General features: G+C 41.1%; 1 protein-coding gene across 3 annotated transcripts in view; it reads right to left on the bottom strand.

Annotated features, from left to right (window-relative positions):
* Positions 1-69: 69 nt before the first annotated feature.
* col5a2a (collagen, type V, alpha 2a) overlaps positions 70-24,229 on the bottom strand; it is a 50,937-nt gene continuing 26,777 nt past the window's right edge. Inside the window, exons 7-54 of one of the 3 annotated variants that reach the window (XM_056289137.1) lie at positions 23,604-23,699; positions 21,998-22,072; positions 20,798-20,842; positions 20,581-20,634; positions 20,339-20,392; positions 19,295-19,348; positions 19,072-19,125; positions 18,843-18,896; positions 18,591-18,635; positions 17,926-17,979; positions 17,638-17,682; positions 17,105-17,158; positions 16,858-16,956; positions 15,742-15,786; positions 15,518-15,616; positions 15,340-15,393; positions 14,976-15,083; positions 14,421-14,474; positions 14,011-14,109; positions 13,818-13,871; positions 13,588-13,686; positions 13,431-13,484; positions 13,201-13,254; positions 13,049-13,102; positions 12,824-12,877; positions 12,460-12,504; positions 12,279-12,377; positions 11,367-11,474; positions 11,119-11,172; positions 10,661-10,714; positions 10,288-10,341; positions 10,091-10,144; positions 9,719-9,826; positions 9,388-9,441; positions 8,637-8,690; positions 8,148-8,309; positions 7,108-7,215; positions 6,685-6,792; positions 6,504-6,557; positions 6,279-6,386; positions 5,602-5,655; positions 4,477-4,584; positions 3,910-3,963; positions 3,518-3,625; positions 2,529-2,838; positions 2,052-2,233; positions 1,456-1,698; positions 70-600 (exon numbers count right to left, since the gene is read on the bottom strand). In XM_056289137.1, coding sequence (XP_056145112.1) covers positions 454-600; positions 1,456-1,698; positions 2,052-2,233; positions 2,529-2,838; positions 3,518-3,625; positions 3,910-3,963; positions 4,477-4,584; positions 5,602-5,655; positions 6,279-6,386; positions 6,504-6,557; positions 6,685-6,792; positions 7,108-7,215; positions 8,148-8,309; positions 8,637-8,690; positions 9,388-9,441; positions 9,719-9,826; positions 10,091-10,144; positions 10,288-10,341; positions 10,661-10,714; positions 11,119-11,172; positions 11,367-11,474; positions 12,279-12,377; positions 12,460-12,504; positions 12,824-12,877; positions 13,049-13,102; positions 13,201-13,254; positions 13,431-13,484; positions 13,588-13,686; positions 13,818-13,871; positions 14,011-14,109; positions 14,421-14,474; positions 14,976-15,083; positions 15,340-15,393; positions 15,518-15,616; positions 15,742-15,786; positions 16,858-16,956; positions 17,105-17,158; positions 17,638-17,682; positions 17,926-17,979; positions 18,591-18,635; positions 18,843-18,896; positions 19,072-19,125; positions 19,295-19,348; positions 20,339-20,392; positions 20,581-20,634; positions 20,798-20,842; positions 21,998-22,072; positions 23,604-23,699 — 4,041 coding nt within the window. In that variant the 3' untranslated portion in view covers positions 70-453. Of the gene's footprint in view, positions 601-1,455; positions 1,699-2,051; positions 2,234-2,528; positions 2,839-3,517; positions 3,626-3,909; positions 3,964-4,476; positions 4,585-5,601; positions 5,656-6,278; positions 6,387-6,503; positions 6,558-6,684; positions 6,793-7,107; positions 7,216-8,147; positions 8,310-8,636; positions 8,691-9,387; positions 9,442-9,718; positions 9,827-10,090; positions 10,145-10,287; positions 10,342-10,660; positions 10,715-11,118; positions 11,173-11,366; positions 11,475-12,278; positions 12,378-12,459; positions 12,505-12,823; positions 12,878-13,048; positions 13,103-13,200; positions 13,255-13,430; positions 13,485-13,587; positions 13,687-13,817; positions 13,872-14,010; positions 14,110-14,420; positions 14,475-14,975; positions 15,084-15,339; positions 15,394-15,517; positions 15,617-15,741; positions 15,787-16,857; positions 16,957-17,104; positions 17,159-17,637; positions 17,683-17,925; positions 17,980-18,590; positions 18,636-18,842; positions 18,897-19,071; positions 19,126-19,294; positions 19,349-20,338; positions 20,393-20,580; positions 20,635-20,797; positions 20,843-21,997; positions 22,076-23,603; positions 23,700-24,229 lie in introns of all 3 variants that reach the window. The other 2 variants (XM_056289136.1, XM_056289139.1) reach the window with 2 other exon arrangements.

The raw sequence follows: 24,229 nt of genomic DNA, 5'->3' as shown, positions 1-24,229 counted from the left end.
CATCATAATGGTGGGGTAAACCACAAACAGCAGTTATAATCAACATTATAAAGCAATCATATTCGTAGATCTTTGGTAGCTTGTTTAATCTTTTGTTTCTTTTGTCGTTTTTTTGGAAAAAAATAAAACAAACCAACCTAAAATCGGCAGGTCAGATCTTTGGACTGAAGCACAGTCAGTGACTTCAAAATGCATGAAGGCCAAAGGTCAAACATGACAGAGTAGACAAAGGAATGATTTTGAATCTTAACATTATTTTATCTTTCATTGTGAATTTCTTTTTAAACATTCATCTAACTTACAAACAAATCTTTGATGTGTTGAAGTTGTTTGAAAGGCACAATAAATATCTCGCCACAGGGCCAGAAATGTCCTCGGTACTTTTATGTACAACGTGGCTGATCGCATCAGCTGTCAGTTCAATAGTCTCAGGATGCATCCCTGCAGTTGGATTTACACAAAGCACACAGGCCCAATATCGATGCCAAACTCTTGGCCTGGGCCACCAATGTCCACGGGAGCAATATCCATGATGGGAAGTCTTGCTGTTTTCTGTGTCCTGTATTCAAACACTGTCTTGCCCCAGTTGCCATTAGCTTTCTGTAAGGGAGAGAAAAACAAGCTCAGCTTAACATTTCCCTCAGAGCACTTGAATTGAAATCTTGAAGGTCAAGTCCAGTCAATTTTATTTGTATAGCCCAATATCACAAATTACACAGTTCCCTCGGTGGGCTTTACAGCACAATATCCTGTCCTTGGACCCTTGCAAGGTCTTGATGTAGAAAACACTAATCATGATTTTGTTATAGTCTAACGACCATGGCTGTGTAGACTCGCTAGCCCCTGGCTAACGGGTTGGACCCTTTAATTGACTGGTTAGCCCGTGGTGCAGGGAACCCAGGTTCGATCCCACCGCTGCCACCAATGTAGCGAAAATTCAGGGGCAGCTGGGGATCAAACCTGAGTTCCCCGCATCACGGGTGACTGCGCTAACCAGTCAACTAAAAGGTCCAACCCATTAGCCAAGGGCTAACGAGTCTACACGTCCATGGTCGTTACACTGTTACACTTTGATATGCTACTTTTTTTTTTTTGAATCACATACATGTGAAATGAGTACCCGAACACCCGAAACAGTCCCTCCAAAAGCAGTTAGGGATTTGACTCATCTTGCTCAAAGGCACTTTGGCAAGGACAGACCTTTTTGGCTATTGAAGGTGGTGAATCTGTGACATTTGCAATCTGCTTTCTTTGCATATGACACTGCATTATCCTCTCACCAGCATCACGCCACTAAGAAACCTAACCATTTCTCAAGTGTGGGATTAGCTTGTGACACACACAATACGTTTGTCAAAACACCAAACCTATCCGATGACACGGGGCTAACTAAATGCTTGAGGAGTGACTGACGACTCAAACCATAGCCACTGCTGAAACATGGAAGAGACTCACCTTGCAACTGTCCTCAACCACTGTATATCTGAACCGGTTGTTTCCCTCCGCTTTAAGCTCCAGGTCGTTGGCGCCTTTGAGGATCACGGCTTTCTTATAGTTGCCATTTTTGTCATCCCTGTAGCCCACAGAGTTCTTGCAGTGGTAGGTGATGGTCTGGGAGGCCTCTTTGGAGAGCAGGCGGATGAATGTCATTTGGACTGTGACCGCGTTTGCTGACTGATCTTTGTTACCATATGAGAACTAGAACCAGAGAGAAAGCAAGACATCACGGTTGTTTTTGTAGTTAGAAAATATTTACAAAAAAAGATGTTCAGCATTGCTTACTGCAGATTCTAGCTCACAAACAGGTGTGACACATTTCAAAACGCGATTGCAATGACAATTATTTCTGACTGTGAGAGTGAGGCAGATCAGATGTTCTACCATGTCACTTAAGATTTGAAGATTTGAAAAGAAACCACCATAGATTTTTAACCAACTTCAAAAATACAGCCACCTCGACTGAATGTGTTTCAAAGAAACTCTGCCTTTCTCTTTTACGTTTATCTCAGCAAAAAATAAATAAAAATGCTGCAGTGGCTAAAAGTGCTCACATGCATTCCACCGCTGATGTCTGCTCCGAACCACACAGGTTTGTTCTTCGAGGAGCTCCACCACATTTTACGAGGCATGCTAGCTGGGTTGGCAGAGATGCAGGTCTCGCCTGTGTCCATGTTACAGTACACTTTGATGGCATCTTCTGAACTGCCTTGGTTAGGATCCACCCAGTATTCACCTAGGAAATGAAGTGATCAACGATTATTGCATGCAATTTGCACAAGGATCAAGGCTAATCTCTTCACCTGTACATAACCTGTGTTAGATTACTCCAGTTGATTCATAGTTTTACAGAATATATTTATTTTCTTCATCCTGCATGCATTTCTGATACAAGATTTGTATGTTTCCTGCCAACATCGATATGCTCATTTAGGTATCACTATAGTGCAATGTAAAACTCTTCCCTTTGCTTTGGCTTTTTGATTTTTTTTCCTTTATCATTCATGATTTCCAAAGGTATTACAACTCACCACTCTTCTTCATGGGGTAGCACTGTTTCAGGTCGTCACAGGTCCTGGCGGGGTGCTTCCTGCTGCCATCAGGGCTCTTCATGCTGTCAATCTGGCTGCTGAGGGCCTTCAGAGTGGCTTGAACCCCGGGGTCCACTGGCACAATGGTGGACGAGTTGCTGTTGGGTAGAGCCTCATCCTCGCTGAACTCGGGGGGAGGTGGAGGGCCGTCATCGTAATCGTAAGATCTACCAAACAGGTCGTCCAAAGCTGCTATGGGGGGTCCTGGAGAACCGGGAGGACCTGGGGGACCGGGCTCTCCCGGTGGGCCCTTTGGATAGAAGGATAGTAGAAAAGTGCATGCTATTATGATGTGTTTATTCTTAAATAGCTTAATAGCAAGGTCCCTTTTTTGAGAGCATAATTTCATGGTTTTAAAACAGCTTTTAATGTCTTCACATCATACAGTAATACACATCATTTGTCCTACAGGATAGGATGGAAATGTGATTGGAACGATGATACGTAATACGTATTTTTTTTTCATCCACAGTAATTCATATTATATGATTGTTTTCTGTTCTAGTTTTCAAATATCATTCATCAAAGAAGGTTGAATCAGTTCATCTGAATCCAGATGAACTGATTCAACTTTCTGTGATTTTCTTACCTGGATTTATTGAGCATGCATCAAGACAAATTAAGTTTCATATTTTCTCTTATATAATTCTCACGTTTTCATTTATTATTATTATTATTATATGATTTGGATAGTTAATACAACAGATACATTTTCACAGTAATATTACATTTTTGAGTGCCATTATGTGTGAAAGGATGTCTTGATGTATGCTCAATAATTCAGGTAAGACAAACAAAGAAGGTTGAATCAGTTCATCTGGATACAACATTTATTGACAGACTGTCAATAAACGTTGTATCCAGATGAACTGATTCAACCTTCTTTGATATGAAAGGATAATATAAAAAAGATGAATTGGATCATCTACCTCTGGTCCAATATCACCGGAGAGACCACGAGATCCAGGTGGTCCCATAGGGCCTTTCTGTCCGTTATACCCTTCTTTTCCTGGAGGCCCAATTGGTCCGGGTGGGCCCTATGCAATATACAGCAACACATGGTATTGGTAGCCCTTCTTGAATTTCAGAGGATTACATTTCAAAATGTCTTGTCTTCCACTTTGAGAATCAAAAGGCACCATAAAACATTTAAAATGATATTAGTGAAAGCAGTGTCTATCAAAAGATTACTTGTGAAGGTATAAATCATTTTAAAACAGTGGAATTATGGTCTTTATGGTTTTATCGTCATGATTTAGAGCTAACAGCTTGTGAGTTTCATGCAGCATTTCTTTTCATTCTCTATTGATGGTGTATTTACCCTTTGGCCGCTTGGTCCAACAATTCCTGGTGTTCCCTGCTCACCAGTTGTACCCTGAAAGTAGAGGTAGATTTAGGTGTTTTAATTTGATATATACACAATGTATTATTAGACAAAGTGTTCCCCAGTACGGAAACACAAGGACATGTGATGGTGACAGACATACTGCACAACTTGGACGCTGCTACCAGGAATACTTTGCAATTTCATTAAATGTACTGCCCTTCCATCTAATCACACTTTCCAGTGGCCTTGCAGTCTTCCATAAAAGTCATGTTGTGATAATCACTGCACATTGGTCATTGGAGGAAAACAACTACCTGACTTTTGTTTTATATTTACTCCGACAGACAATGTCAGTGTAAATATAAAACAACGTCTAATGTACTTCAACTTTTAAAGAAAACCTAAGTTTGCTTTTGCTCAGTCACTCGTGATTTCTTTTGTTGGAATCAGACTTTCGATTACACGACCAAATGTGAAATTTTGTAAGGACAAAGATTTGATGAAAAATATCCTGTGATGAAAATGTTCTAGGTTAGCTCTTTAAGGGTTGGCGTCACTTACAGGAGGTCCAGGAAGACCCTGCAAACCAGTGAAGCCACGGTGTCCCTTCTGCCCTCTCTCACCGTGGTCTCCGATGTCTCCCTTATCTCCTCTCGGGCCTTGGGGTCCCTTAGTTAAAAATATGCACATGCAATTCACATTAACGTTGGATATGTTTTGGCATAAATTGGGTGAATCAGATATTACCATTACTATCATGACTTGAACTACAAATCCTGAATTTACATGATCATCTACAGTTAAGGACCCAATCTGTAATACAATGGATCACTTCCCCAAGAGACCTGGTATGAGAAATAATTTATGCTTTTATTTTATTTTTTAATTATTTTTTTCTCCCCCTTTTTTTCCCACAATTGTATGCAGCCATTTACCCCACTCTTCCGAATCGTCCCGGTTGTTGCTCCACTCTGCTGTTCCGGGGAGGGCTGCAAACTACCACATGCCTCCTCCGATACATGTGGAGTCACAAGCCGCTTCTTTTCACCTGACAGTGAGGAGTTTCACTGGGGAGACGTAGTGCTTGGGAGGATCACGCTATTCCCCCCCAGTTCCCCCTCCCCTCTGAACAGGTGCCCCGACCGACCACAGGAGGCGCTAGTGCAGCGACCAGGACACATACCCACATCCAGCTTCCCACCCACAGACACGGCCAATTGTGTCTGTAGGGAACGCCTGACCAAAGTGGAGGTAACACGGGGATTCGAACCAGCAATCCCCATGTTGGTAGGCAATGGAATAGACTGCCACGCCACCCAGACGCCCTTGACTTTACGCTTTTAAACGTATGATAGAGCTCATAATGCTAGGGCTATGACAGTGGTAGTGTGGTGAAAGCTTTTCGATTAGTTTTTAATATTCTGAAAGAATCATGTTTGCAACACAGAAGTAGAATAGACCAATAGTTGAAATAATGGTTGGATACCAGATCATGAAAAATGAAAAAAGCTAATTTTACATCTTTAGGTCTACCTCGTCCAGACGCAATAGAATATACTAAGAAACTGATATGCTTAGGAAAAAAAAAATCCAAAATGGATTCCTTTAATCAATTTGGCATACCAGTCTGCAAAATGTCAAGATGTCCTCAAGATGTGAATCATACATTTCATTATAAACACTCACCGGTAATCCTCTCTTCCCGGCTGAGCCAGGTGGACCAACAGGTCCTCTTGAGCCCTGCAAATGAGCAGATATACTACGTATGAGACGTGTTCTACAGAATCATGAAATGAGGATAACTTCAACTGGGATTAGAGGGAACGATGCACTAATATTTTGAAAATTAGTCTTTTTCACCAGGCAAATATCAGAATGTGGGGAAGAGGGTTTTCGTTGATGCAGTGCTTCGTTTTAATCCAAAATGAAACATTAAAATTGCTAGCATTAATCACAGAACATAACAGCTGAATGAAACCTTGTAAGAGAGTTTTTGTATAGAACTTAACTTAAAGTTGAACAAGTAATGTTAATGTGCCAAGTAGTGATAGATATAAAGAAACTTTGTTTCCCTCTATTGTAACAAATGTGGGGTCAAAGCATACATAGTTCCAAGGTCTGCCTTTACCATAGAATATGTAATGCTTACAACTTATTTCCAATGAAATTTAGGCGAATGGCAAAAACATGCCAACCATGAAGCCCCTTCTAAAATTTAAGCAGTGTCCAATGCGTGCAATCTTTGCATTGCTTTTCACTACCTACATTTTAACATAAGTTGCAAAGGCAACAAATCTTTCTCTCATAAAATGTCAAGTCTTAACAAGATTTCGAAAAAAAAGCTTCTCATAAAAAAAGCGTACCGCATCTCCTCTCTTTCCAGCACCACCTGATACGCCAACTGGACCTGGAGAACCAGGAAGTCCCTGAGGCCCAATTAAACCCTCTGGACCATGATCTCCTCTATCACCCTGGAAAAGTAACAATTGATGGTTACTTGTAAAAAAAACCAAACACAATATTGGGTCTTTTCAAATTCTCTTTGTCAAGTGAAAATGTAGCATTGGAATAGTATTAACTATCCTTACCCTTTGGCCCAAAATACCATCCTTTCCTGGTGGACCATCGGATCCAGCTGGCCCCTAAAAAGGGAAATGTTTTGATCAGTAGATTAACAAAATACATCTCTCTGTAGAGATGAGAAAAAAAAAGAATTACTCAGATATTTTATCTGAAAAAGCTCGACCAGCTATAAAATGTTCAACCTACATCAGGACCAGCATCACCACGAGGCCCATTAGCACCAGGAGAACCAACTGGGCCTGGGGGGCCTTTGTCTCCACCTGCTCCTGCCGTTCCCTGTTTTCCTGGTGGACCCTGATTAGAGCAATAAAATCTTTAAAAAACACCTTCAAAAGTCTTTAAATGTCACATGCAAATTCATAGTTATGTTCTGTGATCTGTTCAACAGTACTGGAGGAATACACAGTGCTCATTAAAGATATATCCAAATACAATGCAATTTGACCACAGGTTCATGCTAACACCAAATGTACACAAATCAGCTCAATTAATGGAGTCAGAATGGCACGATATGTTTCCTTCTGAAACTCTTCAACAAAATAACTTGCAGATGACATAAAGAAGTAAGCCAGTACCCAGTGGAATCATACAAAGGCATATGACACATACCGCTGGTCCTGGAAGGCCCGGCATCCCACGCTCACCCCTCTGACCAGGCAGACCTACAGTACCTCTCTGTCCTGTGGTTCCAGCTGGGCCTGGAGGGCCATCAGGACCCTGAGGAGATCACAGAGAAGACGCCATTCAGACTCACACACAGTGGATCCACTGTCTGAGCCAGGGTTATGAGAAATCCATATGTCCCATCTTGAAGTCCCACTGCTAATCGAGTGGCTATAAAACACTGATCCAGGATGATACTGTACCGACCCACCGCTGACCCATCATTCCACAACTGGAGAAACTGCAGTGAATAGTTGACCCAGGCCGTACAACAACTGACACACCATCCAAATCAATTCAATTTATGTGTATTAAGGTTAATAAGGTTGAAAATGGCCACATGACCTGAACCTCTTTATACCCCACAGCATCTATGAAGAGAATAGGTTACGAGCGATCCAAACATCAGAAGAAGAGGTAATAATAAAGTATTTATGGTGTGGGCACTGGTGCATTGTTGTCACTGTAACATTTATGAGAATGCTTTTTTTACATAGGTCAACTCAAGAAAAGATCTTAATGACTTTTCTTATCACACCAAAACACAAAACAACACTGACAGTTCTATGCAAATAGCTCTAGACTCTACCCTTAAAATGTGCTTGCATGTAATACCAGGTATGGCAGAAGTAGTCTTTGTAGTGAACATCTGTCAAATATCTAAAAGGTGAAGCTGAGCACACTGTCGCAGAGGCAGAGCAATGAGTCAAATGACTCACATCGTGCCGAATGTACAAAGAAAGACGCAGCACCAGTCGCTGGCATAAAATATAAGAAACTGCTGTTTTCAGCACTGGTTTAACACCTTTTTTCTCCAAAGAAAATAGAGTTTGTAGGCGTGTTGATGTTGGAGAAGAGCAGAAAGTAGTTGAAACAAATAGAGGCATCCTTCTTGACGCATGTCAGCTGGCAGCGGTATGTTTAGCCTTAATGTTATGCAGTCACAAGTTAGTAGGGTTTAAAATAATGTCATTGTGTCGGTTTACCGTGGGTCCATCTTCTCCAGAATCCCCTTTGTCTCCAGGGCTTCCCGAAGATCCTGGTGGTCCTCTCTCTCCTTGTCTACCAGGGGATCCGTGGTCTCCGCGAAGTCCAGGAGGACCTTCTTTCCCAGGAGGTCCCAGGGGCCCAGCCTCTCCAATAGGACCCTGACACAAAAGATTGTTTCTGATCACAAGATAGTTGCAAGTGGCCATAAAGGCAATGCATATAATATGACTGACACATAGTATGTATACAATTTGTTCATATGAGAATTTATGCTTCATAAATGGTCTGTAGAGAGTTAATATTGACCCAATTAAAGAGAAGCTAATCATAGCATTCTTAACGTAAATTTTGTCATCAGAGCAAGGCCCTTGAGGTCATTTTCCTCAGTTCAAAGTGGACAATTCATGGACCTTGTAGATGTGTAGCCTTGTCAAATACTCATTATCTATATGGCCCTTAACAGGGTTTTAAATCACTATACTTACAGTTGGGCCTGGTGGGCCAACCCTTCCTGCTGATCCAGGGAAACCAGTAGGGCCCTGGGATGAGAAAGACAAAAACATATGATCAAACACTGAAAAGTTTAAAAAATAAAACACTTATTTCAGTCAGGACAACTTTAGTCAAAGAAAACTTTTATTGTCATCTGCAGTAAGTTATATTTGGTGGTATATCAGCAAAGATCCCCCCCCACCCCATAGGCTACAGAACAGAGCAGACGTCAATGATAACAGAAATGACATTAATTAAGTCAGACACAGCATGAAAAGGAGGATCTGGAGTGGAGGCGGGTTGTAAAGCGGCTTGCAGAAGAATCAGGAAGGACAGGCAGCCTAAATCTGCTTAAATAAGGCACCCTGTATGAGATTTTCCAATTGGTCGCATAGAAGGGAATCAACTGAGCCATCAGCTGATGTGGGCTGGCTTCAAGATCAGCTTCTATCAGCTGATGTAGCTGGGATCGTGAGCTGAGCTTGACTTCATGGCCTGCCTGAACTAACGCTATGCTCTATGTATTCAACAGTGACATACTCTTACAAGATACTGAGCAGCACGAAGCTCAAGTGCATCATACAATAATATAAAACTGGCAGGCTTTTTGAAGCACTTAATTTTCCAAGTCATATGCACATACACTTGATATTCTATTTGGAGGTGAAACCTCTCTTATGCTCATATTAAATGTTGATTTAATCAGTTACATTGCAGATCTATAAGAAGGCAAACAATACTTACTGGTGCACCCTGTGTTCCTCTTCCACCTTTCAGTCCAGCAACACCAATGGGCCCCTACAGAAGCAACACCTCATTAGGGGAAGCATTGTCAGTAGCAGATAATCAGGATAGTTTTGACATTAAAATAACCTCTTGAGGTTTTGTAGAAGAAAAAAAATGTATCAGTTTAAATATTTAATGGGGAATTCACACCAGATAAAAGCACAGAAATTGCTGCCGTTTGTTAAGGCAAACCATTTTTTCCCTTCTCTTGTGAACATGTCTGAAATACTGTTCCACTAATTGGTTCATAAAAGTACCCTAAAACAATACTTCAAGGTTTGAAACTCACAGGAGGTCCATTAGCGCCTGCCAAGCCCTGGGGTCCTTGAGACCCGGCATCTCCCTTCTGACCTGGTTCACCTGGCTCTCCCTTCACGCCAGGCTGGCCATCAGGACCCTACAATAGGCATCCACCATTAGCATCATTTGCCAAATGTAGCCATCTCTATCACCGCTCTTCTTGATGACAGCAAAAGTAGCTCCAAAAGGATCTGTAGAGACCCTTATTGTTCAGCAAAATATTCTCTCTCTTTTCTTTTGGGAGAATATTTTGTTCATTCAAATGTTTGAATGAACAAAATATTCAACCAAAAGAAAAGACTAATTATCATTGCATTTAAATGATTTGCAAATGTATAACTTGAAATTAATGACAGCTTACAAGAGGTCCTGAAAATCCAACAGCACCAATAGGGCCAGGGTCACCTCTAGCTCCCTGGAATAAAAAGTATATATTTATTAGGGCATGCACTTGAGTCCAAATGTTAATATCATATGTGATAACACAACACATTTAACCCAAATAGACTTTGGACATTAATATAAAAACATCACTCTCCACCTATAAATCATACTCACTGGAATTCCTCTGGATCCTGCAGGTCCGGGTGGTCCCTTTGGTCCAGGTTCTCCCTGTACAGACGTCACAATTTGACTGAAAATCTTACCATCTGCCAGTGGCACTGTGCTTACTCATGAAAACAGTTTTTGTAAGTTTGCAAAAGCAAATAAAAGCAAAGCGTTAACCTTCACAAACTAGTAAAAAAAAACTATCAAATAGAACCACAATAGCATGGCACAGGTAGGATTTAACAGCATGTTGGGCACGCAGTGGAAAATTGACAGCCAGAAGGCTTTTCAATCCAAAAGAACAGTACAATTGTAACAAGCTCCATGCAAACTTTAATTAAAATGAAATAACACCTGCCTAATTCATAAAACAAGTCTTTACCTTCTCACCACTAGGTCCCGCAGGTCCAAGTGGACCCACAGTACCTGGGGCACCCTGTTAAAAAAAAAAACACATGCTGTTAAGAACATCCATTCATCATTGTTATCAGTAGCTTGTCCAAACAACTGAGCGGGCATGTGTTTGTTGGACAGAACATGTTGTGGCGAGTTTCAAGGCTGTATGTCTCTGCATGAAACCACATCCATCACAGCAGTCTCTCAATCACTTTTTTCCAGTCATAGAAAAGTGGATTTCATCTCTGGCTTGAGACACTAAATACTTAAATTGGTTGCGATTTCTTCCCAACAAATATGTCAAAGCTTTATTTGCAGTCGATAGATAGATAGATAGATAGATAGATAGATAGATAGATAGATAGATAGATAGATAGATAGATAGATAGATAGATAGATAGATAGATAGATAGATAGATAGATAGATATTATCATTCTGCTTACCCTTGCACCATCATTTCCAGGTGTACCTTCTGATCCTTTCTCACCAATTGCTCCCTACCAAAGATAAGAGATAAAAATGTAAGTCAAATAGGACCTTTGCCATTTCAGAGGACAAGAGACCATTGGAATATTGGAACAAGGCTCATTTGAATCAGCACTTCTTGCAGTGAACATGTTTTTGATACCATGACAAAAAAGATGTATCTTACTGTTGACGTGGTGAAGGCCAGTGTTGATGTGATACTTACTCTGTCACCCTTTGGCCCGGGTGGGCCAGAGATGCCCCTTTCTCCTGGCATCCCTTGGAGACCTGGGGGCCCAAGATCACCAAGTGCACCAGGAGGACCAGGGCTACCCTTTGGACACAAACAAGCAGGTTAACAGGTTGTTTATACTAACACATATCACTGATCTAGCTTGTTAAAGCTTCACAGTATTTGGTAAGGGGGAGATTCTTCCAGAGGTCCGAATGAAAGCTGAGTGTAAACTAACTTATCTTTTAAACTTGTTAATGCTTTAAAGAAAAGCAATCAAATTAAGATTATTTTAATGTATATTTTATTCCTGTGTATATGAGAGTGGTGAACATCCTCCAAAAGCTCAAAATCAGATACCAAATTGGATGAAGTCAATTATAAACCTGAATAATATTCTTTTTTCTTTTATCACCATATACTCTCATCATCTTGTCATGGTCACCCTTAGTATCTTTCCTAGTTCATTTTCTTTGGATTTTATTTATTTATTTATTCATTTATTGCATGGCATACAACATTGGTATTCTTAAGTGGTTGGGAAAACTCTTTTTTTATTTCTGGCTTTGAGAAATTGTAAATTGTCCCTAATAAGGGCAATACTATCCAAAGGGCAAAGCAATTCTGTTAATGTTTTGAATTTGGTTGGCTGCAATTTTGCTGTTATTTCTTTCACACTTAAAAGTTCATTTCTTATGGGTCATTTATACGTTGACTGAATTCTATGACCTTTGAAACCTCAAAGCCTTCAAAAAAAAACAACAACAAAATGTTTAAAGATATATACTTATCAATGTGAAAAAGATCATTTTTGAACACTGAGGAATAGTTTGTTGAATATTCACGAATTTAATGGTACTTGTAGTGCACTAACAAAAATTATTCTGTGATATAATACTACTGTACCTTTGGCCCGTCTGGGCCTGCGGCTCCAGGGATTCCCTTGGGTCCTTGCAGACCAACTGCACCAACTTCTCCTCTTTCTCCAGGATTACCACGTTCTCCCTAGAATAGATATGGAAGTTTAAGTTTCAGTCTGCCAGGTGCAACGTCTACTGAGGAAAACACAATGCACGGACATACATACCTTTGGTCCAACTTGACCCACAGCACCCAGCTCTCCAGGAATACCCTGAAGGAAACAGAGGATGGCATTTTCAGTCAAAGACAAACCCTGTCCCATAATGAGCTCCTAATGGGAAGCCTGGTTTGATTTGTCCCCCTAAGAAAATATATGAATGCTCGCGATTCAGGCTTTAATAACAATAATGACCAAAACTGTTGCCGGTATTTTCAATGGACAAGAGCCACCTCACTTATGTGCAGTTTAGCAAACAGCAGTGCAAGTATTTAGTAAGATTTAACACAACAAACAGTTGCATGTATCTGAGGAAACATAACTGCCCACACCTATGTGGTACAAATACATACACATAATTTATCACACTTACCAGGTCACCTGGTTTTCCAGGTTCTCCAGGTGGTCCTTGGTTTCCAGGCAAACCCTAATACCAAAAAAAAAATATTGTCAGGTATCCAGATCTGAGCACCTCTGTAGCAACAAAAAAAAGTCTAATCATTGTCTGTCTCCTCTCAGCTTTTCACATCTATGTTGGTCTGTTACTCTATTCATCATTTTCACTTTAAACAGGTTGGCAAAAATGGTGACAACATACCTGGAACCCATTTACTCCTGGTGGCCCTTGCTCCCCTCTGTCTCCTGCAACACCCTTTGAGAGAAGACAAACTTTAAGTGTAATTTCTGATATCAGTAAAGTTAAAAGAAAATGTTCTAAGTTATGCTATTGATTAGAAAGCAGAGACTCACAGATGGGCCAGGTGGGCCAGCAGGGCCAACTTCACCATCCTTCCCAGGAGGACCCTGGAAAAATAAATCCGCAAAATTATCCATTCCACAAAAGTAATAAACAGAGATGCTAAATTCCACAAAGGTCTGTGAGGCTTTCATGTCTGGAATAAGTTCATATTCCTTATTATTCTGTATTTTCAACAACAGAAAAAGTAACACACAATTTATCATCACCAACCAATACTCACTCTTTGACCTGGAACTCCTGGAGATCCTAGTTCACCTGTCTTTCCAGGGTCACCCTTTTGAGTTAAAACATATTTTTTTATATTAGAGGCAAAGGGAGAGATCATGGGACTGTTCTTGTCATTATTAACACTGAGTTATGAGATTCCAGAGCCTTACATTAAAGCCCTTAGGGCCTGGCAATCCCATCGTTCCTGCTGGCCCTCGGTTTCCAATGGATCCAGCGGGCCCTGGACGGCCATCTTCACCTGGGGCACCCTTGACAAGAAGCAAACCATACTTTTACCCAGGCCATTACCTCTTGTTACCTTGCACGGAATATGCCATTACAGTTCGGAAAATATATTGTGCTCCTAAATTGTGCTTTCTAATGGAGGAACATGACCTACCAGTGGTCCTGGCTTGCCCTCTGCACCTTGGACTCCAGGAGTACCAGTAAGACCCTTTGAAGAATAAAATAAGAAATTGAGTGAAGGAACAAGAAATCAATTGGACAGGAAGGTTAAAAAAAAGAAAACAGTACATGCAGTGAGAGAATTGTGAATTAGTTTTAAAGTGGAAAGTGAGGCTAGTCGACATTACCCTTGCCCCTGGTAGACCGGGTTCTCCGGTACGTCCTGGATCACCCAAAGAGCCCTTTGGCCCACCAGAGCCAGAGGTTCCACGATCGCCTTGAGCCCCCTGAAGAGAGAGAAGAAAAAGATACTGAATTAGAGGAAGACTCATTTTTATGGCCAAACGGCCATAAAAGGGAAAGGGAAAACCAAATAATGACAGTACACAGTGTGGTCATGTCTCTATGCAAGACTAATAAAATGTTTGACTCATAAGCTGCAAAAGCCAGCCACCACAGAGATAGTATCTTGTTCTACTCCTGTTGTCTTGCTTGGGGAATGAGGTCCAGCATGTTATTATTTCCAATATGGTCCAGTATGGTTTGAAAGCAATGTTTTTTTTTCCTTCAAACTAAATATGTACTATGTATGCTTTACCTTAGGTCCAGGCAATCCATCAGCACCAGGGAATCCTCTGTTACCAGGAGCTCCCTGAAAAAAAAGATATATATATTACTTCAATCCTGTACTGTACTGTTTCATTCTTTTCTAAAATATTGTAAAGAATTTTGCGTCTATAGAAAAAAAAAACATTGGTTACATCCCAACTAAAACCAGACAGATTGACTACAACAAGGCATTACATTCTTATACTGGATCCTAAAAGAGGGAAGCAGTAATGAAGAAAAGTCCTATCAGCCATCAACAAAACAAAAAGGGCTTCCCCTGGATCTGTCAAGGACATCAACATCATCAAATATAACAAGTAAAACCACTCTCCAGCAGTCCATAAATCAATATATTTTCTGAATAAATGGGTGCATTTCCAATTTCCCATTCCAAATTGTGGAATTAGCTGAAAGTGATTTATTGCGGTCCCGGTGAAAAATTATTAATTTTCTAGATTGAACTCGTTATTGAGTTGACCTCTCTCCTCAGAGAGCAGCTCTCTGAGTGATGAATATTACAGAAGGAGGCAGAATGCTGACTCACCCTCTCGCCGAAAGGACCGGGAGGACCTACGGAGCCAGAGTCTCCACGTGGTCCTCGCTTCCCTTCCTCACCCTGAAGTCCAAGTCCTCCCTGGGAACCTTGAGGACCCTAAAAACATAAATACATTCAAAAATATCCTATAATACGAAGCTAAGGCTGTCACCAAGTCAGTAGATAAAACAATATCTGTTCAGTTAGTTCAGTTTCAACAAAGTCCAGTTTAACTGATTTAAATAACTGTCACGGTCTGAAGAATTTTACCTGGGTAATATTTGTGAATTACTTTTTATTTTACTGATATGCAAAATGTGTGCCTATAGAGTGAGGTGAAAATCTTGTTACTGTCATTATTGATATAGCTTACAGGTTCTCCTTTGGGTCCAGCCTCTCCTTTGAATCCTGGTACGCCCACATCTCCCTTATGGACAAATTAGAGTGTGAGTCTCTTACAAATCACACAATCCTATATTTACAGGCCTTGTCTTAGGTTCATGCCAGTGTCAATATAACATATAATGATGTGGAACCTAAAACAAGCCTACCAATTGTCCTTTGATGCCAGGCTGACCGGTGCTTCCCTGGGGTCCTGGAGGGCCAGGAGGACCAGAATGGCCACCTGGACCTTGTGGACCGACATTACCCTGTGATCAAGAAGAAAATAAAAAAAGTCTTCTAAAATCATTGGTAGCCATAGTTGAAGTGCCCTGAGTGTATCCACTTTGTACACAGTAAATACATAATCTGAATTCAAGGACTGTTTACATACCACGGGGCCTTTGGAACCGGGGCCACCATCTGTCCCCATAGCTCCCTATGAACATAACATTTGTCCAGTTAGATCAACAAGAGAATGCATTGGGCAGTATGTGGATTTATTCAGCAAACTCATAAACTAGGCAATAGGGCTGAACAATACTGAAAAAATAAATCAGCATGGTGATATTTTGGGGGGGGGGGGTTTGTGATTATCTATGGCAATATCAAAAAAAAAAAAGGAGTTAATAATAATTTCACCAGATATATGCAGCTTTTAACTTTTCTAAGCAACATTTGCAAAGAATTTATCACTCTAACAATGATTAGAGTGATTTTATAGGGCGAAATAAAGCAGTCGTCCCAAGAAGTCATTAAATCAGACTATATTATTTTGTCAGATGTGCTAGCATATTTTTCATTGAGAGTAGTCATAAAAAAGCTGACCTTGCTGGATTTCTTTTTCTATCAAGCAATAAGAGTTTTAATATAACTGATGGGCTGAAGTCGCATTACGCTGCATGCTTTGCAATGTGACCATCGACCACTGCAATATTGATTCTGAAACAATATGTTGTTTGGGCCTACTAGACAACTGAAAGAGGTGGAAACCAAGCATTTAAAGTATTCCAAAAATTCTTAATAAGGTGCTGAAATGAAAACAGAAAATAAACGAGAAAAATAGTCCATGAACTAACTTTTGACATAGACCTGTGTAGTCGAAACATTGACAAGAAGAATGAATTTCTACAGGGGCATTTAAGCAAGCGTAAGACCCTAATGTTCTTGTTTATTGGAAAGCAACCATCTGCATGCAACAAAGTGAGGCAGATGATTAAAGAATGCATTCAAATCATATGGATGATAGTACGTCCTTATGATAGTGTGTCACTACTAAGTCTGTGAATGTTCTCATTCATCCAGGTCATGGTTATCCAAAGCAATTGAACGAGTGCAACTGGATATACACAAAGTCCAGTTGCACTCGATTCAATTCCTTTGGATGTCACTACTAAGGCAACTACTTGGCATGCTTTTCCATCCAAGTCCCACAAGAGGTTAGTGGGAGTATCACTACTTAAGACCGAGTACAGCTGATATGTAAGTGTCAGTAGAGCAAGCTACTAACTCGAAGGCCAGTTGGTCCAGCCCTCCCTTGGTGGCCTGTCTCTCCTCTCTGTCCCTGTTGGCCCTCGGGACCCCGCACTCCAGTGGGGCCGGCTTGTCCCTGCAAAGGACAATAACCATCTTTTGAATTTGGCAATGAAGAATGAATGAAACGTGTGGGATTTTTTTTCCCCATTGGGTAATGTCGCACTATGAGTAGATAACTCACAGTAGAGTATCTTCTATGTTTCAAATGTTTCTGTACTTGCCTTCATTCCTGGGTTTCCTGGATAGCCAGGTGGTCCACTTAAGCCCAATGGACCCTGTTAATCAGCAACAATAATATTACAGCTTCATAACATCACACTGATAAAGTAAATTATAGAAACTATATAGACTGACATTAAAAGTTAGCTTGACTGCCACTAACAAGCTTGTTGTTTTGCCACCAGCCTGCCTTTATGAATTATTAAGTTATCAATTCTTGCTATATTACAGGCAATTAATAAAAGAGATATAGATAAAGGAGATGCTTTTGAGAATCAACATGGCAAAGAGCAGGACAGACTAGAGCAAAATGAAAAATTTGATGTTTAAAACTGCTGAATTAATGATCTAGAATTGTGCTTCAGGTGGGGTATCACCAATACTAAATACGTTTGTAACCCTACAAACTAATTCTCTCCTGCCATTTTCCTTTCAGTCCTACTGCTTCATATTATCTATATCAGCCAGTTAAATCTGTCATCTCTGACACCAATATTAAGCAACGCTTAGGAAAATATATCCCCCCCATACGTACCATTGGACCTGGTTTGCCGGTGTTACCAGCTGAACCGCGCATCCCCTGAAAGACAAAAAAACAAAAAAAACCATGGGGTATTTAAAATTGTCTTTCATTCACGTGAGAGTATATTTTTTTTAGGAGGAGGAGTAGCTTTTCTCAAGCACTTTACATCTCATCATGGGGAAAAAGTGTGTCATATTCATTTCAGTGTCCAACGTGTCATCTAGAAAAATATTGTGACATCAGTGAGAAGGAAATATTTGTTGTTACAAGCCTCTCAAACAACAGTTATTATGTCCTTACTGGTGTGCCACCAGGTCCAGAGCGTCCCCTCTCTCCTGGCATCCCAGCAGGGCCCTAGTATGAATAACAGGTTGAAAACGTAAATACAAAAAAAAAAAGAGAAAGAAGTGTACTCATACTCTTACATAAAGTGTGACTATGGGAGGAGTGGGTTGGCACATGATGTGCTGCAGGACCGTCATGAAGTTACAATGCTCAAACTACCCTGCACAGATCCTACTGTCTCATAGGCTGGTCTACAGGAGTTGAAGAACATCATCAAAACATATTAAATTGTCCTGCTACTCCATTGGAGGCGATCAGTATTTTGAAAAGCAATTCCAGCTCTCATGTTAAAGCTTGTATAGTGAAAGCACAAGTGTGATATGAAAAAACATGACAAAGAAAAAATAGCTCTTTTTAGAGAATTCATTGGGTAGTGGGGATGGAATGCATAGGAAACACCCACGGCAATTAGCAGCAAAATTAGCTATAGGGCTCTGAATCTCTTCAAATAGTATTCACATGTATGTGGTTTAAAACAGCAGCTGAGTCCATTATTTTGGCTCGGATGTATTTTGGCTGGGTTGTCATTAGACTGTGTGTCACTATCTATTGGAATAAGACCAAATATGTGGGCGTCCTATCAAGATGTTTGGAGGTCTTATTTTGAGAGCAGGACTTACCATGGGGCCCGGTGCTCCCATTGGACCAGTGGGGCCTGTGGCTCCCTGCAAAATGACACCAACTGCATCAGCTTGACTGAGGCACAATGACCGTGATGCTTGGTGGGATGATTTACAGGGGTTTTTGCAAGATACATTTAAATAATAATAATAATAATAATAACAACAATACAACAAAATAGCATCATCATGTTTAGGCAAACAACCAAAGACAAAAGCAATAAAAAATATTTTGGTCCTTTTCCTTTTTACCTTGGATCCAAGAGCACCGGTTTCACCTTTTTGGCCAAGCGGACCAGCATGGCCCTGAGAAAATATTAATTGATAGAGACCAATCAATCATTTTGGGTTTTTTGAACCACTTAAGTTCTATGTCAAAGCTGATTTTATTTTCTTTGTTAAGCAAAGATGATTGTCATTAATTGCACACCGTAGTAGCCTAGATAAATTTCCATCAATATTCCACACCAGCTGTACTCACTCGATGACCTTTCATCCCTGGAGGCCCGGGAGTCCCCGGAAATCCTCTGGCTCCCTGTGCGGCGACATAAGGAGTACCTTAGTAAATCTTTCCCATCGCAGGGACATGCAAGATAAGTGAATTGCAGAGATTCACAATGGATGTAGCATTTGGCCTACGTTATCTATGTTTTTTTGTGGTTGTGCGGTAACAACAACATACACATAAAGAGAAAAAGGCTTACCGCGGAGCCAGGGAATCCCATCTCACCACTATTTCCTGCTTTTCCGGGTTCTCCCTGTTTGAGAACAGAGCATTTAGATTTCAGACGTGATGTGCGGCTGCAAAGTTCAGATAGATTTGTATTGTATCAAATCACATTTTTTATTTCCCTTCCTTTTTTAAACATTTTTTGTGGTGTACAAGGCAGCTTTTCCTTGACCGTAAGAAAATCAACACTTTCTGGCTGAACTGCAGAACCCATTGATTTCCATGGAAAATGTTCAACTGTGAAGGACTTGACACTTAACCCATGCCTCACTGAATGACACAATGCACTTTTATGATCGACCAGTTTCAAAGTTGCAGAGAATTTTTTATTCACGTCTTAGCCAGAAATGTCAAATCTAAATATCAGAAACTCTTATTTCATTGCTTTGAATATTTTACTGCTTTGCATCACTTCTGTATTACATTGGATGCACGTGACAAAGGAGAGGTGACTCTTCATTCTGTTTCTTGCACTTAAATAATAAAGTTTTACCGCTATCTTCTTGAAACATCATACTTTCAATGTTTTCCTTTCTTTTCTCTCTCTTTTCAGCAAAAATTAGTTAAAAACGTCCAAAAACATCCAAGTGTCAGAGGAACATTCAGTTCATTTTACGGTGAATTTCCTCAAACGCTGGCTTGGAAAATTGGAGTGTTTGCTTGTCATTTGTATGTAAATTAGACCGAACTCTAAAATTACACAATCCAATCAACATTGATTACAATTAACATCTTTCCAAAAACCAAGAACCAGAGAATCAGGATTCTAATCTCTGATCAAATTCAAACACATGTAGATTTATAGAACGACTCCACATGAGACATTACCATTCAAACACTCAGCCCACAATTAACCTTTGACCTATGTAACAATCTCAAAAGGTCACAGAAAACAGTTTCCTTGTCTGTGCATGACCCCAGCTTTGATTTAACATTGAAACTGGAGGGGTATGTACACGTGGGATGAGATAGAGATGTAATCTGCTGTAGCTTTGCAGGCAGCCCAGTCTACACTTACATCTTCACCTGGTTTCCCTGAAGGACCCTCAGGCCCCCTTGGGCCAGATGAACCCTGAAACACAGATTTAGACTGTTACGATATGCATGTTATCATACCACACACAGCTGATAATCCAAAAATTTGCTGCAAAAAAACAGAAACCTGAGAAGAACAGATGATGATTATAAGCACTCAATTGTCATATCATCTAATCATTCGGGCTGACCAAATTTAAAACATACAGATAAACAGTGTCGTACCATATGTCCTGGATCACCAACATCACCAGGAGGTCCTGATGATCCAGGTGGACCCTGAGAAGTGCAAGGGAAACAGAATAAAAATGGATTGAGACAGCAGCACAAAGAAAAAAGAAAACTGTAGGCTGTGTCAGTATTTAGAATCCAGCAGCATGGTGACGAGATGGATAGCTGCAGTTATCAGTCTAGTCATCAAGAGAGATTTCAGTTGACTTACGGCCTGACCGCTCTGGCCGGGAGGTCCTCTTGCGCCCGCCTCTCCCTAAAACAAAGATTTTGCTGATTAAAATGATGAACGGATTTGAAAATAACCCTCAGAATAAGGCAGATGGTAGAAATCAAAATCTCAAGATCAACAGTACTTTCTAGGAGTAGGATGGTGACATTTATGTATGCATTACAGGGAAGGACTGGGCACAGTCAGGATAATTGAGACATTCAAGATGGATTCTTTTTTCTTTTCTTTTTTTTTTGTGGATTTTTCCACCATTTTCTCCCCAATTGTACCCAGCCAATTACCCCCCCCCCTTCCGAGCCATCCCAGTCGCTGCTCCACTCTCTCTGCTGATCCGGGGAGGGCTGCAGACTACCACATGCCTCCTCCAATACATTTGGAGTTGCCAGCCACTTCTTTTCACCTGACAGTGAGGAGTTTCTCAAGGGGGGGTGTACCATGTGGGAGGATCACGCTAGTCCCCCCAGTTCCCCCTCTCCCCCGAACAGGCGTCCTGACCGACCAGAGGAGGCACTAGTGCAGCGACCGGACACATACCCACATCCGGCTTCCCACCCGCAGACATGGCCAATTGTGTCTGTAGGGACACCCAACCAAGCCGGAGGTAACGCGAGGATTTGAACCGGCGATTCCTGTGTTGGCAGGCAACGGACTAGCCCGCTACACTACCCGGACGCCCCTAGATGGATTCATTATTGATGGAAAAACTCCAGGCACACCATGACTGCAAACCTAAATCCTGACTACGCTCCCTTGGCCAGGGTCCCTGTTCCCATGCCACAGTCCTCTCAGCCCATTAGTATTAGTGCAATCACAAAATGAAAAGTCCTTTTCGCTCACTTTCATTTACTTTCAATTAAATCAGATATTACATCCATCCATATTTCCAGATAGGTTGGTGAAGTTTTTTTTAATTTTCAAGAAAATGTAGTTGTTAATTGAAAAATAAAAAATCTATCTAAGGGCCAACCCGCCATTACTCACATGGCCATTCAGCCTTGATAAAGGTTAACTCACCTGTTTTATCATGATTATATGATTAAAGCTCCTATGTATTCATCAAGCGCACTTCTTGTATTTTACTCTAAAGAAATGTCAACAATTTATAGCCCAGTTTGGTAGAAAAGCGTGAGCAATACCAGTGGCCTGAAGTACTTTCCATCTGACTGGAGTTCTTCTTACCCTTGAGCCAGATAGCATGCCTAGCTGACCGGCTGACTTCTCATCAAAACCCCCAGCCATCTGGGCCGACAGACCCTGCTAGGGAACCAGAGAGCAGTAGGTTCAGGTTAGTTTGTCAGCTCATATCGCACACAAACATACACGCTGTGTTGTGGAGGTAGAAACACTGCTGGGCGTTTAAAGAGGAGAAAGAGGAAACATTACACAATGCATTACACAACTAAAATTAAATTGGATACAGCAGTAAACGACAGCGCAACCAAGCAAGCAGGAAATATGGAGTGAGCAGAAAAGCTGTGACGGACGTGTACGTTAAACCCTGAAACCGACAGTGTTAACATGGCAGTGTGCTTCAGACGGGAGACAGGGAGGAATATGTGTGTGTGTGTGTGTGTGTGTGTGTGTGTGTGTGTGTGTGTGTGTGTGTGTGTGTATGTACTAGGTTTTTCTATCCTGATGGGGACATTTGGTCCCCATCAGGGTACAAAAAACTGAAACAACCTACCTTGTGGGGACATTTTATGAGTCCCCATGAGGAAAAGGGTCTATTTTAGGGTTGGGACTTGGGTTTTAGGGTTAAGGGTAGAATTACGATTTGATTAAGGTTAGGGTAAGGGTTAAGGTTAGGCATGTAGTTATGATGGTTAAGGTTAGGGTTAAGGGCTAGGAAATGAATGTAGTCAATGAGGGGTCCCCACAAGTATAGGTGACATGGTGGTGTGTGTGTTTGTGTGTGTGTGTGTTGTCTAGGGGGTGGGAGTTCCTTTTAAAGATGAATCCTCTCCTTAGAAACATAAGGATTGGGCTCCATACCTTCTGCTACTGTAACACACAGAATCTACCAGATTATAATACTACATGGTGAAGTGAGTCCGCCCAAAAGCAGATGTCATCCAGCATTGTTAACACTGTGTTTATACAGTTTCTTTACATTGGTGCAGGATTGAGTGAAGACCTTGAGATTTTGCAGCGTATCAAGCTACACTATAGTCCTGTATTGTGTTGTGCTGGTTTTTGAGAAAACAATGCTACAGGACAGCTGGCCCACCGGGGGCGTTAAACGCTTTTCCAGTCACCAGTTGCTAATTTTCTATGAATCGATCAATGTCAATAACAGACATTTGCAGTTTCACATCGCTGCCTCCTTCGCAGCCCAAACACACTGGTAAACACTGACTCTGGCTTGTTGTTGTGAAACAGATTAGTGCCTGAGCATCAGTTGTGCAACATGATTAATCAGCATTCTTCACAACGTTCTCTCTCTTTTTTTTTTTTTCTCATGGAAGATTCTGTGTAAGAACTGACTGACATTTATACATTGTGTGAGGGTTGATGGGGGCTGTTCACTCACAATTTGGTGTTTACGGGTGTGGTTGATGCTGGTTCATTTTTCTGATGTGTGAGAGAGATCATTCTCATAGATAATACGCCATTTCACATCCATTGTGATATGAGGAATGTGTGCAAACATGCCTGTGTGTGTGTGTGTGTGTGTGTGTGTGTGTGTGTGTGTGTGTGTGTGTGTGTGTGTGTGTGTGTGTGTGTGTGTGTGTGTGTGTGTGTGTGGCTGTTTGCAGCATGCGAGGGAACATGCCGCGCAACTTACTCCTCCTGGGTGTGATGGATGTCCTGACGGTCCAGGCTCTCCGGGCTGCCCCGGAACACCAGGCTCTCCGTCATAACCCGGAGAACCTCGTAGTCCCTAGACATTAGAGACAGATGCTGAGTGACTCCCTCTTCTGCCAAGCATTCACAGTTAGAGCTAAGCTTTTCTGGCCTGGATCGTCTTTTTGGCAGTGATATATGATGTCATTCTGGCTCGGAAAAAAAAATGGCACGCCTTAAATCTGATACGTTTATGAACCCTGAGGTATGGAATCTGTTAAAAGTAGCAAAGGGCACTGCTCATTTGCTAATATATCAAGACATTAGATGCTAATTCTACTTCCCCCAAAATGCTGTCTTCAACTGGATAAGAGCTCCACCAAGAGGGGTGAATATTCCCTCATCAAGCTTTGCAGTCCTTGCTGGCTAGGTTCATTAAACAGTAGATCAACTGGAAAAGTCTGTTTGTGAATGCATATTAGTCCCTTGCCCTTGAAGGAGTGGATTATATATTTTCACGTATATTTTTGTTTGACTACTTCATTGAGTAGTAACATTAAACTATACATAATTACCCCTAGTGCTCACACACCGTCGTTTTACCTCTGCAAAGTGTTGCTTGAAACA

This window comes from Lampris incognitus, chromosome 11 (assembly GCF_029633865.1).
Source record: "Lampris incognitus isolate fLamInc1 chromosome 11, fLamInc1.hap2, whole genome shotgun sequence".
Taxonomy (NCBI): domain Eukaryota; kingdom Metazoa; phylum Chordata; class Actinopteri; order Lampriformes; family Lampridae; genus Lampris; species Lampris incognitus.
This window is presented reverse-complemented; position numbering and strand designations above follow the sequence as displayed.